This window comes from Antechinus flavipes, chromosome 3 (assembly GCF_016432865.1).
Source record: "Antechinus flavipes isolate AdamAnt ecotype Samford, QLD, Australia chromosome 3, AdamAnt_v2, whole genome shotgun sequence".
Lineage (NCBI taxonomy): Eukaryota > Metazoa > Chordata > Mammalia > Dasyuromorphia > Dasyuridae > Antechinus > Antechinus flavipes.
The window spans coordinates 472,983,372-472,998,701 of NC_067400.1; the positions used below are offsets into that span (position 1 = coordinate 472,983,372).

The 15,330-nt window shown below is 45.4% G+C and overlaps 1 protein-coding gene across 3 annotated transcripts in view; it reads left to right on the forward strand.

Moving 5' to 3' along the window:
• Positions 1 to 6,488: 6,488 nt before the first annotated feature.
• The window catches only part of SNX19 (sorting nexin 19), a 63,217-nt gene continuing 54,375 nt past the window's right edge, over positions 6,489 to 15,330 (forward strand). The window contains exons 1-5 of one of the 3 annotated variants that reach the window (XM_051986661.1): positions 6,489 to 8,284; positions 9,044 to 9,417; positions 12,420 to 12,558; positions 14,040 to 14,140; positions 14,249 to 14,368. In XM_051986661.1, the coding sequence (XP_051842621.1) occupies positions 6,988 to 8,284; positions 9,044 to 9,417; positions 12,420 to 12,558; positions 14,040 to 14,140; positions 14,249 to 14,368 (2,031 nt within the window). In that variant the 5' untranslated portion in view covers positions 6,489 to 6,987. Of the gene's footprint in view, positions 8,285 to 8,727; positions 9,418 to 12,419; positions 12,559 to 14,039; positions 14,141 to 14,248; positions 14,369 to 15,330 lie in introns of all 3 variants that reach the window. The other 2 variants (XM_051986660.1, XM_051986659.1) reach the window with 2 other exon arrangements.

Here is a 15,330-nt window from a genome sequence, read left to right on the forward strand (position 1 = left end):
TTAATGGGATCTAAAGCTAGATAAACAGGGAGATAGAGAGAGGGCACTCAGCTCCCTTGAATATATATTCAAGTCTCCATTATAAGTAATTTTTTTTTTATTGTTCAGTCGTGTTTTAGTCATGTCTGGGTCTTTATGCCCTCTTTGGGGTTTTCTTGGCTAAGAGACTGGAATGGTTTCCCATTTTCATCTCTAGCTCATTTTACAGATGATGAAACTGAAGCAAACAGGATTAAGTGACTTGCCCAGGTTATATAGTTTTTACATGTTTAAGGCCAGATTTGAACTCAGGAAGATGAGTCTTCTTGACTCTAGACATGACATTCAATCCATTGTACCACTTATATGTCTCATATAACCACAGTTCTAAAAAGTAGACAAACCTGAAAGATATAATTATAGATCTATTGTTACTGACTTTTGAAAGAATAGGAAAAATGCCATAGAACTGGAGAAGACAACAAACATTTCAATTTTCAAAAAAAGGAAAGAAAATAAAATCTCTAAAATAAAACCAAGTGAACTTAACTTCAATTCCTGACAAACTTTGAGCATGTATTATTAAAGGAATAGTTGATAAATGTGTGGAAAAGGAAGGGGTGGTGATAAAAACAAAACAAAACAGTTTAGCTTCCTCAATAATAAATCACACACAACTAACCTTTTTTTCTTTCTTTTTTTTCACATTAGTGATTAGACTAATAGACTAGTGGAATGTTATAGATAGAATATATTTGACCTCAGCAAAGTCTCTGATTCTATCTCTATATTGCTAGAGAAAGTGGAAGCAGATATGAGCTAGTTAGGTAGATTCACACCTGGTTGAACAATAAGTCAATCAATAAGTCAATGGCAACTTCTACTTATACTCTAGTAGAATTTCTCAGGGATCTGTGTTTAGCGCATGCTATTTAACATTTTTATCAATTATTTATACAGATAGACATAGATGAAATAGTTATCAAAAGTGCAGATGACACATATTCTCAGAGGGATGACAGTCCCAATCCAAATGACTGTCACAATCCAAAAAGATTTTGTCATGCAGGAATGATAAACTCAATATAATAAGATAGAATTTAATAGGGCTAAATGTAAACTCATACTTTAACTAAAAAAAATCAAATTTATAAACCTAAGATGAAAACTACAGTTCTTATGAAACAGATTCTAGGAAGTTTTAGCAGACTACATTCTTATTCTATGTCAACACTGTGAATTTGACAACTAAAAATAGTTGATGTAATCTTGGACTGCTTTGAGAGGCCCAACATGCAGAAGTAGAATGGTTCCAGTCCTGTTGATTTCTCCCCTGGTTAGAGCACATGTTCACTTTGGGGCACCACATGTGAGGAAGGACATTGTGTGTGTGCTGAAACACACCCAGAGAACAATGGAATAACAAAGGGTTTCAAAACCATCATATTTAGTTGAAGAAACTGGTGATGTCTAGTGTAGAATGGAGGAGACAGGGGAGACCGATTGTTTTTAAGAATTTTAAGAACTGCAACATAAAGAAGTAATGGGTAAAATTGCAGAGCGACAAGTGTAGTAGAGTCTACATGGGGAAAATCTTCCCAACAACTAAAGCTCTCCCAAAGCATCATAAAATGACTCAGGAGGTAGTAATCTCCCTCTCCCTGAAGGGCATCAAGTAAATGTCTGGTGATCATTTTTGGAGCGGTTACAGAAGGGTCTCCCATCTAGATGAGAGGTATAGATGAGAGTCTCTTTCAAGGCTGAAATTCTGTGATAATATGCCTTTCCAAAGGTGTGTAGGAACCAATTCCTATGAAAATTGAAAGATTGGATTATTAAATTTTAAGTATAAGCATTTATATCTTGGCAATTAGCAAATAAATCAGGGTTCCACATTATTTTGTCGATCTTCCAGATGTAAGAAAATGATGGAGAAAAATAATGAAAGTTGAACTTAGAAGTATATTTTTAAATAAATAAGTATACATATTTTATTTTTAGGTAAATAAGTATATTTTCCCCCAGAGAGCCAGTTGTTAAACATTTACCAGTATAACCTTGTTTCTCTCCTACAATAAAGGATATTGGCTAAAACTGAAAAGGCAGATTGGAATTAGATTTTGGAAGGCCTTAAATTCAGTTCAATTAAATACAATAAACATTTATTGGCATTAGATGCCATGCAAGAAAATTTGAACTTTATTAATAATCAATGAGGAGTTACTGGAATTTTGATCAGTAGAATGATGTGATTAGAGATGTGCATTAGGGAGTTTTACTTGGCTATGAAAAGTAGGATAGATTGGCAGAGAAGAGAAACTGGAGGAGGGAAGAATAGTCAGCAGTTTCTTGCAATAGTCTAGGCAAAGAGATAAAGAGAGCCTGAATGGAGTGGTGGATGGCAGTGAGAATGGCAAAGAAGGGTTGGATGTCAGAGAAATAATAAATAGGACTTTGATTCCTTTTTTTCTCCTGCCAGTCCAGTCCAATCCCTCAGCCCATGGTATAGTTCCTCCCATCCCTCCCCTCTTAAACCAATCATAAAACACTTATTTAAGAATATTCATTGGCTATTTACATTATACTTGCTTGAATTGTTCATTATTATCTTTTCTTGAATATAGGCTTTTTCTCTACAGAGAGATTATATAGCTCATTCCCCCACAGTGCCTAGCATATAGAAAGTGATCAAAAATTTTGTTGATTTCACAGTTGAATGGATAGTTCCAAATAACCTTATATAATTGGTTTATGATACATTTTATTATTTTAAATGGAAGATTTACCTTCCTAATTATATTTTGCTTAGGCTAGTATTCAAATTATTTTTCATTTCCTTATAAACTAGGTAAATGGAAGAAGAGGTAATTTGGGAATTTGAGCATAGGATTAAAAATTATCAGGGTCATAAAGGAGATAATTTACAGATCATTGCAAGTTGGCTATCCATATAAAGTAGAGATATTTTGAAACTCAATAAAATCCTCCCCTTCCTCAGATACCATCTATTCTATTGAATTCTTCCCCTAATGTCCCTGCCAGGATTATTACTAACTTGGTTCTTTAGGCAGTGAATAGACTACTAGGCCTCAAGTCAGGAATTTATGAATTCATCTGGCCTCAGATATGTACTAGCTGTGTGATCCTGGGCAAGTCACTTAATCCTGTCTGCCTCAGTTTCTTCCTCTGTAAAATGAGCTGGAGAAGGAAATGGCAAACTACTCCAGTATCTCTGCCAAGAAAACCCCAAATGGAGTCAAGATACAAAACGCCTGCATAGCAAAAAGAACAAGAATGATTTGTATCTCTATTCTGTACTTAATGAATTCTATTTTGTGTTATAATTGTGTTCCCCTTTTCTTTCTCTTAAAGGAAATGTATCCCCGGTGGCCTTTGAGAATCACTGAGACGTCCTGCATAGAATACCAGGTAGCTTGATATGTATTCTGCCACATATTAGTTTTGCAACTATTACAAGTCATTTAAACTCCCAGTGCCTCAGAAACTCTTAGAGTCTGTAAATTAAAGACAAATTGCTCATTTGCACAGGAGAAGAAAATATAAGTTTGAGGAATTTTCTTACACAAATGAAATTGCAACCAGACAAATTCAGGTGATTTGTTTAATCTGTTTTTTTTTTGTTTTGTTTTGTTTTTTTGTTTTTAATGAACAGGCAATTAGGATTAAGTGACTTGTCAGATTTGAACTCAACTTCAGAGCTGGTGCTCTATCCACTGCACTGTCTATCTGCCCCCAGACCAGTTTTTTGTTTTAGTTTTTTTTAATTTAATCTTTAGTACCAATCACCTCTCTGAACCTCTTTTCGTCAAAAAAAAATTTTTTTTTTAAATGGAGATGTGCCTTCTCTCTTCATTTCCCATTAGGAAAGCAAAAATAAAATCACTCATGCAAACATATATAGTTAAAACAAATTATTGCAATATATATGTCGTATGACTATAGATATATGGATATAAATAGATCTAAATATTTGTATATATGTGTGTGTGTATACATATATACATATGTAAATATTGATGGCTCCATAGATATCTTTCTAGCTAGCAAGAGACAGAGAGACAGAGACAGAAACAGAGAATGAGAGACAGAGACACAGAGAAAAAGAGAGGGAGGGAGAAGAGGGGGAAAGAGAGAGAGAGAGACAAAGAGAGACAGAGACAGAGAGGGAGACAGACACAGAGAGAGAAACAGAAACAGAGAGAGAGAGATAGAAAGAGAGAGAGAGAGAGAGAGAGAGAGAGAGAGAGAGAGAGAGAGAGAAACAAAAAGAGAGACAGAGACAGAGAGGAGAGAGACACACAGAGAGAAACAGAAACAGAGAGAGAGAGATAGAGAGAAGAGAGAGAGAGAGACAGAAACAGAGAGACAGAGAAATATAAACAAAGAGAGAGACAGACAGAGACAGAGAGGAGACAGACACAGAGACAGAGAGAAACAGAAACAGAGATAGAGAGAAGAGAGAGAGAGAGAGAGAGAGAGAGAGAGAAACAGAGACAGAGAGAAATATAAACAAAGAGAGAGACAGACAGAGACAGAGAGGAGACAGACACAGAGACAGAGAGAAACAGAAACAGAGAGAGACAGAGAGAAACAGAAACAGAGAGAGACAGAGAGAAACAGAAACAGAGAGAGAGAGAGAGAGAGAGAGAGAGAGAGAGAGAGAGAGCGAAACAGAGACAGAGAGAGAGAGAGAGACAGAGGGAGAGAGAAGAGAGAGAGAAACAGAGACAGAGAGAGAGAGACAGAGAGACAGAGAGAAACAGAAACAGAGAGAAAGAGACAGAGAAAAAGACAGAGAGAGAGACAGAGACAGAGAGAGAGAGAGAGAAACAGAAACAGAGAGAGAGAAAGACAGAGAGAGACAGAGAGAGAGACAGAGAGAGAGACAGAGACAGAGAGACAGAGAAAGACAGAGAGAGACAGAGAGAAAGAGAGGGAGGAGGGAGGGAAAGAGAGGGGGAAGGAGGGAGGAAAAGAAAGAGGGAGGGAGGGAGGGAAGAAGAGAGTGAATGCCTGGGCAAGTCTCTTTACCTTGTTTGTCTTAATCTACTTGAGGAGAAAATGGCAAATCACTCCAACATCCTTATAAAGAAAAACCTCACAATATTGGTATGATATTATCCACAAGGTCACAAAGATCTGGAAATAAATGAATAAAGACTACATGTGGAATTTCAGTGTTTGTTGGTTTTGTTGTTTGTTTTTTGCATCTCTCCAATTATCTGTTATTTAGAGTATTTTTCATTCCTGTTCTTATACTTTTTGTCCACTTATCCATTAGAGAATGAGTCTGATTCTATTTTCTCATCTATTGATGAGACTGATTGAAGAGCAGCTCTTCATCTTCATTGGTAGAGACTTTCCTCACTGGGAGTTCTCTGCTTCACTAAAATCACAGGACTCCTGGCAAAAAAAAAAAAAAAAAGACTAATAATATTTGCACAATCTACCTTGCAGTGCTGTTGGGAGAAAGGCTTTATGTAAATCTAAAACACCATCAAATATTGACTATTATTACTGTAAATAGTGGGCACTTTAATAATGTTGTTTGATCTGTTGAAGGAATTAAGTAATCACAAGCATTTGTCAAGGGCCTAGACTTAGTGCCAGACACTGTGTTGGGTTCTGTGAATTCAAAGGTAAAAATAAATGAAAAATAAATGAAATTGTCCTTGCTATTTGAGGGAAGCTGCTGTGAGGGAAGAGTAGATGCCGGGTGCTTTGGTGAGTCACTCTCTTTCAAGGCCTCCTTGTCTGAAGTGGCTGAAATAAGCAGGTTTGAGGAGAGGGCTCTGCGCTTACTTCCTGCCTGACAGATGTGTGACCCCCGCAGCCCAGGAGGGGGCCGGGAGCCCCCCCAGGCCCGGGCCCAGAGCCCCCCCAGAGCCGGGAGTCCCCCCCAGGGCCGGGAGTCCCCCCAGGGCCGGGAGCCCCCCCAGGGCCGGGAGCCCCCCCAGGCCCGGGCCCAGAGCCCCCCCAGAGCCGGGAGTCCCCCCAGGCCTGGGCCCAGAGCCCCCCCAGGGCCGGGAGCCCCCCCAGAGCCGGGAGTCCCCCCAGGGCTGGGAGCCCCCCCAGGGCCGGGAGCCCCCCCAGGCCCGGGCCGGAGCCCCCCCAGGGCCGGGAGTCCCCCCAGGCCTGGCCCAGAGCCCCCCCAGAGCCGGGAGCCCCCCCAGGCCCGGGCCCAGAGCCCCCCCAGGGCCGGGAGTCCCCCCAGGCCTGGGCCCAGAGCCCCCCCAGAGCCGGGAGCCCCCCCAGGGCCGGGCCCGGATTCCCCCCAGGGCCGGGAGTCTCCCCAGGCCTGGGCCCAGAGCCCCCCCAGAGCCGGGAGCCCCCCCAGGGCCGGGCCGGGAGCCCCCCCAGGCCCGGGCCCGGAGCCCCCCCAGGGCCTGGTGGTTCCCTGGCTTTCTGCCCCCTCTGGGAGCTCCTGCTGCTGGCCCGGCCCGGGGCGTGTCCATGGGAGGGCTTTAACACTAGATGGCACTGGAAAGCCAGCGGCCGCTCTGCTCGGCTCGGCTCTGCTCTCTGCTGCCTGCTGGCGTACCTTCCTCTCCCAGCCTGCACCTCTCGCGTCCCAGCTGATGCTGCCCAGGAAGCCGGCCCGGAGCGAGCTGCCTGGGAGCCGGCCGGCCCGATGTGAGGAAGGGCCCTCTCTCCCCTGATGGGCCCTGCCGGGGTCTGAGCCCCCCTGACCAGGAGAGCCCCGGAGCTGAGGAGAGATGGCCGGCTCCCTGCCCTGCTCCCCCCCTCCCCTGCTGGCAGGCCCTCCTGGAAAGGGCAGGGGCAGAGGCTTTGCCTGCTGACTCCTCCCGCCCGGGGGCTCCTCTGAGAGGTTTCTGGGGGAATGGTTTCAGCCAGCCCCCCGGCCCCCTCCCCTGGCTCCTGCTGAGCCCCCTTGGCTGCCTGTGGGGACAGCCCCAGGCCCATGAGCCTGGGAGGCCTGGGAGGCTGCGGGGAGCTAGCCGGGGGCGCAGGCCCGGCTTTGGGAAGATGCCCCCCTCCCAGGGGCCGCTGGCTGAGCCAAGCCCGGACCCCCCGCTGGGGAGCAGGAAGCTGATGGCCCTGGGGGCCATGCTGGGCTGGCTGCTGCTGGTGCACCTGCTGGTCAACGTGTGGCTGCTGTGCCTCCTCTGGGTGCTGCTGATGGTGCTGGGGGGCTGGGTGGGCTCGCAGGCCATGGCCGGGCTCGGCGGCCGGCTGCACCTGGAGCGCTTCGTCTCCCTGCCCAGCTGCCCCGCCAGCCCCGAGGCCGAGAAGCAGCTGGAGCAGGAGATCGACGGCACCATCCAGAAGATCATCCGGGACTTCGTGTCCTCGTGGTACTGCACGGTGGGCCGCGAGCCGGCCTTTGAGGAGGAGGTGAGGGCAGCCATGACGGGCATGGCCCAGGAGCTCAGGAGAAGGATGGCCCTGGTGGACAGGCGGGCTCTGACCCGAAAGGTTCTGACCCTCTGCGGCTGCCACCTGCAGAGCTACATGCGGGCCAAGGAGGCCGCGGGCGCCCGGGCGGGGCCGGCTCAGCTGTGGGAGGCCTACTGCGGGGCCGCCGCCTGCCACCCGGCCGTGCTGAGCCCCGGCGCAGAGGTGGGCTACGCCCGCGGCATCGTGGACCTGGTGCTGCAGGGGCTGGCCCCCAAGCCCCATCTGGAGACCAGGACCGGCCGCTACGTGGTGGTGGAGCTCATCACGTGCAACGTGCTCCTGCCACTGATCAGCAAGATGTCCGACCCGGACTGGATCCACCTCGCCTTGGTTGGCATCTTTTCCAAGGCCAAAGCAGGAGCGGGCGAAGAGCCCGAGCCAGCCCGCCGGGCCAAGCCACCCAGCCAGCCGCCGGTGCCCAGGTCCCTGCCGCTGACCGTTCCTGCAGAGAAGCTGCCCGAGGCCAGGAGTCCGTCCCCAGCCGGAGGCCTGGCCCTTCCCCACGGCAGCGGGCCCGAGGGGCCGGGGGGCCGCTCCCCAGAGGTGGAAGAAGGCCAGGAGGCGCTGGAAGGGGACCTGAATGCGGAGCCCGAGGGCAGGAAGTCGGGAAACAGTGCGGCCCACTTCCTGCAGCCGGACCCCCGGGGGCCCCTGTTCCTGTGTGAGGACTCAGAACTGGACTCGCCGCTGTCTGACTTGGGCAGGGACACGGACTCCATCGTGCTCATGACTCCCAGCGACTTCCTCAGCGACAGGCTTCAGGATGCCCTGACTGCCCTGGAGAGCGGCCCAGAGGCCCTGGAGCCCGAGGAAGGCGGGGAGCCTGAAGGGCCCGAGCCTGAGGAGGGCCCGGGGCCAGACCCAGGCCTGCTGGCCTCCATGCTCAAGCCCTGCCCGGAAATCCAGATCAACTCGGCCGAGAAAGACGAGGAGCAGGAAGAGCTCGCCTCCCTGACGGCGCTGCTGGGGCTGGCCCCCAAGCCCCATCTGGAGACCAGGACCGGCCGCTACGTGGTGGTGGAGCTCATCACGTGCAACGTGCTCCTGCCACTGATCAGCAAGATGTCCGACCCGGACTGGATCCACCTCGCCTTGGTTGGCATCTTTTCCAAGGCCAAAGCAGGAGCGGGCGAAGAGCCCGAGCCAGCCCGCCGGGCCAAGCCGCCCAGCCAGCCGCCGGTGCCCAGGTCCCTGCCGCTGACCGTTCCTGCAGAGAAGCTGCCCGAGGCCAGGAGTCCGTCCCCAGCCGGAGGCCTGGCCCTTCCCCACAGCAGCGGGCCCGAGGGGCCGGGGGGCCGCTCCCCAGAGGTGGAAGAGGGCCAGGAGGCGCTGGAAGGGGACCTGAATGCGGAGCCCGAGGGCAGGAAGTCGGGAAACAGTGCGGCCCACTTCCTGCAGCCGGACCCCCGGGGGCCCCTGTTCCTGTGTGAGGACTCAGAACTGGACTCGCCGCTGTCTGACTTGGGCAGGGACACGGACTCCATCGTGCTCATGACTCCCAGCGACTTCCTCAGCGACAGGCTTCAGGATGCCCTGACTGCCCTGGAGAGCGGCCCAGAGGCCCTGGAGCCCGAGGAAGGCGGGGAGCCTGAAGGGCCCGAGCCTGAGGAGGGTCCGGGGCCAGACCCAGGCCTGCTGGCCTCCATGCTCAAGCCCTGCCCGGAAATCCAGATCAACTCGGCCGAGAAAGACGAGGAGCAGGAAGAGCTCGCCTCCCTGACGGCGCTGCTGGGAGGGCCCCAGAGAGCCTCTCTGCCCCGGCCCTCCTGCCTGGAGAAGGACCTGACCAACGGCGTCAGTCCCCTGGACCCCGGCCTGCCCCCGGGCCTGCTCTCGGCCTCCCCGACGGGCCCCCTGAGCTCGGCCACCTTCAGCTTTGAGCCCCTCAGTAGCCCCGACGGCCCAGTTGTCATTCAAAACCTACGGATCACGGGCACCATCACCGCCCGGGAGCACAGTGGGACCAGTTTCCATCCCTATACCCTCTACACAGTGAAGGTAAGGGGGTCAGGGCAGTGGTGTGCCCACCACTGTGAGGGATGATAAGGAAAGGTTAATATTCTTACACGGGGAAATCTGAAGGTCACATTCACTTGTTCGTTTTCCATTCAAAAGATTGAAAAAGGTGAAAGGTTCAAAAGTCAACTTTCGGTCCAGGCAAGTTTCTGACACACCTCATGTAACTGCTCTGGTAGATTTTCATATTGACTTAAAAAACAGAATTAGGAAGGCAAATCTGCTGCCCTGCCCCCCACCAAATTTGTAGAGTGCATTGCAAAGGAGAAATTTTAAATTAGTTATTCTTTTAAATTACATGTTCTCCTACTCTATTTGTATAATCAAGATTTGACTATAATTACCACTTAATGATATTTTATTTTTCCCAATTACATGTAAAGATAGTTTTCAACATCAAATTTTTTTCTTTTTTATTAAAGCTTTTTATTTTCAAAATGTAGGCCATAAATAATGTTTCAATATTAACCCTTGCAAAACCTTGTGTTCCAATTCCCGTTGTTCCCCCCTTTCCCTACTCTCTATCCCACATAGTGAATAATCCAATATATAAACATTAATTTTCATAAGATTTTGAGTTTCAGACTTTTTTCCCCTCCTTCCCTTCCTCTCCCCTGCTCAAGACAACAAACAATGGTCCAATATAGGCTGTATATGTATAGTCATGTTAAACATATTCCATATTAGTCATGTTGCAAAGAAAAATCATAACAAAGGGGGAAAACCACGAGAGAGAAAAAAAAATAGTGAAAATAGTATGTTTTGATCTACATTCAGTCTCCGTAGTTCTGTCTCTGACATGGAAAGCATTTTCCATCACAAGTCTTTTGGAATTGTCTTGTATCACTTACTGAAAAAAGGCTAAGTCTATCAAAGTTGATCACTGCACAATGTTGCCGTTACTGTGTACAATGCTTTCCTGGTTCTGCTCACTTTATTCAGCATTAGTTCATCTAAAATTGACTATAATTACAAAACAGCATCACAGTCAGCTGTGGAAATCACTTTGAGAAGGAAGAAATAATTATAATTTTACACAGATGAGATGCTTCTTATTTTGGTCACACTATATAGTATGAATTTAAAAAGTGGATACACATTCAATACATTTGTATTATGTCTAAATACAAATTTTCTTAACTTAGTGAAAATGGGTATCTGCTTAAAATATAGTCTACAAGCCAACGCAATAATTATATAGTGATATCTCCAGCTCCCTTGGGTTGAAATATCATGCCTGTGTAATGGATTCCCAGTTCTACACATCCAGCTTTCACCTCTCTCCCGAGTAGTGCTGTATTAGTCAGCATTTATTAAGCCTTAACTTTATGCCAGATTTTGGGCTAAGCACTAGAAATATAAAGAAAGGCAAAATCACAGTCCTTGCTCTCAAGAAGCTTACTTTCTAATTGGAGAGATAACATGCAAATGACATAAAAAGAAAGTGCTGGTAGGATTGGAAAACTAGAAGAAAAGGAACAGCTGCCTGTAGAAAGCCGGATTTGAACTATGTCTTCAAGGAAGTCAGGATGCAAAGGTAAGGAAGAAAGCATTTCAAACAAAGGCTAGCCAGTGAAAAAACCTTAAGTTGGGAGATGAGTTGGGAGTTGTTTGGGGGGCAATATCCCTGCATCTTGGAGCTGAAATTGGAGAGGAACACACACACACACACACACACACACACACACACACACACACATATATGAAAACTGGAAAGATAGAAAAACTAGAAAGCAACTGCATGCTCGATGTATCCAATTAGAAGCCCCATACGTAGTTCAAAATCAATGTATTTAAAATATAACTCTTTTTTTTCTCCTAAACTGACATTCTACATAATTTTTTCTGTTTCAATTGAGGACATCCAGACTCTTTCAATCACTAAGGTTCAAAACCTTAGTCACTTTTGACTGTATTCTCCCTCAATCCTATATTAAGTCACTTGCTTAGTTTCATGGATTCTATGTCCACATCTTTCAATCTCTCCCCTCTCAAAGCCATTGTTTTAATTCATTTTTTTCCATCTTCACCTCTGCCTAAGTTAGTAAAATTGCCTCCTAAATGATCTCATTTCCAGGTTCTTCCTTCTCCAATCCAACCTTCACAAAGCTGCCAAAATAATCTTCTTAAAATACAGGTTAAACCACATTACTTCCTGCTCAAAAAGCTTCACTGTCTCCCTATTACTTTTAGGAAAAAATACAAAGTTCCCTCCCACTTAACAAACTTCCTAGCCTGGCTTTAAACTATCTTTTCAGACAGTTCCTATTCTTCCTCATGAACTTTGTGTTATAACCAAAGTGACCAATTGGCTGTTTCCTGCACACAATGTTCCATCCCTGACCTCAGTATCTTTTTATAAGAAATTCCCATGGCTAGAATGTTCCATCTCAACTTCTAAAAATGTTAGCATTCTTCCAAGCTCAACACCTGGACTACCTCTCACACAAGGCCTTCCTTGATTTTTCCAGTTATTAGTGTTCTTTCTTTCCCTAAAATTACTATATATTCACATATCTGCATACATGTTGTCTCCCCCTATTGATTGTTAAGTTCTTTGGAGGCCAAAACTTTTGTTTTTGTCTCTGTATTCCTAGTGCCCAGTGAATATGAAAGAGAAGAATTCATGAGATAATAGGTTCAAGTTCTGGCACATGACTTGATCTCTCAGTATTCTAGGCAATATTCTTTAGAACCTAAGTTGCAGAGATGCTGATATGCATTGGTAGAGCAAATGTCCTTCATCAGGAAATTCTCTTTACTAAAAATAATCAGAAATCTACTCCTTTTCCCTTTCTCCGGGGTCTCACACAGAGTGAATCCTTATTAAGGGCTTATTAAATTAAATTTAATTAAAGGCTGTGGACAGAGCAAAGAAACTTTTTGCCACCCCACCCACAATTCCGTTTCCTCGTATCCAAGAACTAAAGTAAATGTTTAGGAATGCCCATTTCATTAATTCAAGTCATTCACTTATTCAACAGTATGAGACAGCCCTCGACAGTGAGAACAGCAGCGGCCTTCAGCAGGTGGCTTACCACACTGTGAACCGTCGCTACCGGGAGTTTCTGAATCTGCAGACCAGACTGGAGGAGAAACCAGACCTACGGAAGTTCATCAAAAGTCAGGAGCTTCATGTTCCACATTTCCCCCCCGCCCCTCACCTTTCTTATAATCCACCACAATGTCCTAGATCCCATCACTGATGGCTAGAGGGCCTGTGGTTTGCCTGGCCAAAGATGGTCATGTTCCGTTTCCCAGAGTCCCTGAGGGGGCTTCAGGAGATTTGGGGGATGAGGAGAGGTCTACCCCAACTTTCACTAATTTGGGGACTATTTAATCCATATATTATCCAGGTACCATTGTTTTCTTTGGGTATTTTGTCTTGCCGTCTGGCCATGGGTAAATTATTTAGCCTCTAATTTCCTTGTCTATAAATGCAATACCTACCTCAGGGGGCTATACCAAAGCTCAAGTGAGATAACATCTCTGAAGCATTCAGTAAACAAAAAAGGAATCCATGAGCACCATGATGCTATGAAAAGTATCCTAGATTTGTGGTAAAAAGCTGGAATCTTGACTCTGATCTTTACTCACCACCCATAGGATCTTGGACAAGTCACTAATACTTGGATTAAATTTCCTTATCTGTAAAAAGAAAGGGTTGAACAGGATGATTTCCAAGGTCCTTTCTGCCCTAAATCCATAATTCTGGATAGTCATTGATCTCTCCTTCCTCAATCTTCCTTTTGACTTTTATTTACATTGCTACTACATGGTGGGTAAGAGGGAGCAGTGAAAGCAAACTAGCTGTTTCTGTAACCAAGAGCCCAAAGTACTAGGACATTTAAAGAACTGGTAAATAAAGATGATTCCAACTGGGGGGGGGGGGGCAGGATGGTATAGTGGATAGAGCCCAACATTGAAGTTATAAATACCAGGGTTCCAGGCCAATCTCTAATACATACTTCCTTGTGTGACCCTGATCAAAACATTTAACTTTTGAATATTCTGAGCAACTTTCTAAGACAAGGATTCTTATTGTGGGGGATGTGATTTTTAAAAATTAATCTTTTTTGACTACGTTAGTATAATTGGCTTCCTTTTGATTCTTTATATTTTATTTTATGCATTTAAAAATATTATTTTGAGAAAGAGCCCATAGGCTTTCCAGACTTTCAAAGGCAATTCATGACACAAAAAGAGGAAATAATCCCTGTTCTAAGATAGTAAGTAGCAGATCCACATTGAAAGAGGAAGTTCTAAATTCTAGAAGTGCCTTTTACCAATGAGATCAGTCCCTAATCTCTGAGGAACAAGACTAAAACAGCACTTAAATGAGTTTTAGATTTGTCTCTAAATTTCAGTTACATATGATTATCTTTAACCATAAATACCACAGGTAAGCTCTATGCTATGCTCAGTATTGTATCTAAATTTTCTTACTCCTCTCTACTATGTGTTAAATGTCCCAGGGGAGAAATATTCTATTTTCTTCTGAGATTGTGGCAATATTTATGTATATAACATTTATGAACAACAGGAGCTTTTAATGAATATTTGTTTTAACAAATATACAACACAAATTATTATTGTTTTCTTAGATGTGAAGGGTCCCAAGAAGCTCTTTCCTGATCTTCCATTTGGAAACATGGACAGTGACAGGGTGGAAGCCCGTAAGAGTCTTCTGGAGTCATTCCTGAAGGTTGGTAACTTTTTGCCATTGACCCCAAAAGCAAGCAATTCACAACTGTTCTCCCAAGATGGGTAATGATGACAGAGAAAATCTAAGCTCTGTCTTCTGCTTTTGCAGCAACTGTGTGCTATCCCTGAGATTGCCAACAGTGAAGAAGTACAAGAGTTCCTGGCTCTCAACACAGATGCTCGAATAGCTTTTGTCAAGAAACCTTTCATGGTCTCAAGAATAGACAAGGTACTAGCAGGACAAATGTGCTCTCAGTCTGAGTCTGTCAATATAGAACCTGAAGAATCAGTGGTCAAGAGAAGAGTGAAGAGAATGGAGTCCTCATTACTTTGGTGAAATAGATAGAGTAATGGGCTTGGATTCAGGAAGACCTGCATTCAAATGCTACCTCATACACTTAGTACTGTGTGACTCTGGACAAGTAACTTAACATCTCTGTGCCTCAGTTTCCTCATCTGTAAATTGAGGGAGGTGATCATGGTGGCCACTCTTCTTCCGGGTCTAGAACTATGATCCTAAGATCTTGGCTGTATCACTCACTTGCACTCTTTTATTAATGAGTCCCAGGACTCATTCTTCAAAGGATCCCAGCATTCTAGATTGAGACTAGAAGAGATCTCAGGTGTCTAACATGTGGCCCACAATATTTCTGAGTGCTGCCTGAAATAGATTAAAATGTAATTGGGAAATATCTAACAAAATGAATAAAAATGCAATAAAACATAAAGAATATTAGTATACGGATAGCTGAGGGGCAGCTAGATGGCAGCTGGCCCTGAAGTCAGGAGGATCTGAGTTCAAATGTGGTCTCAGGCACTTACTAGCTGGGTGACTGTGGACCAGGTCATTTAATCCTATTTCCCTCAATTCTTTTTATCCGTTTGCTGGAGAAGGAAATGGCAAAATACTCCAGTATCTTTGCCCAAAAAGAAACCTTCAAATGAGGTCACAAATAGCTGGACACAATCAAACAACAACAATATTAATGTGTACTTATCCAAATGAATATGTGGCCCACAAGATTCTGTGTATGGTTTAGTGGTCCCCGTTTCTTTCTGAGTTTGACACCACTCATGTTTGTCCAATCCCCTCACTCTAGAGGTAAGGAAACTGAAAGTCACAGAGGATCATATATTCATTCAAGGTCACACAGGTGCTAAATGGCAATCATGATTCAAACAAGAACTTCT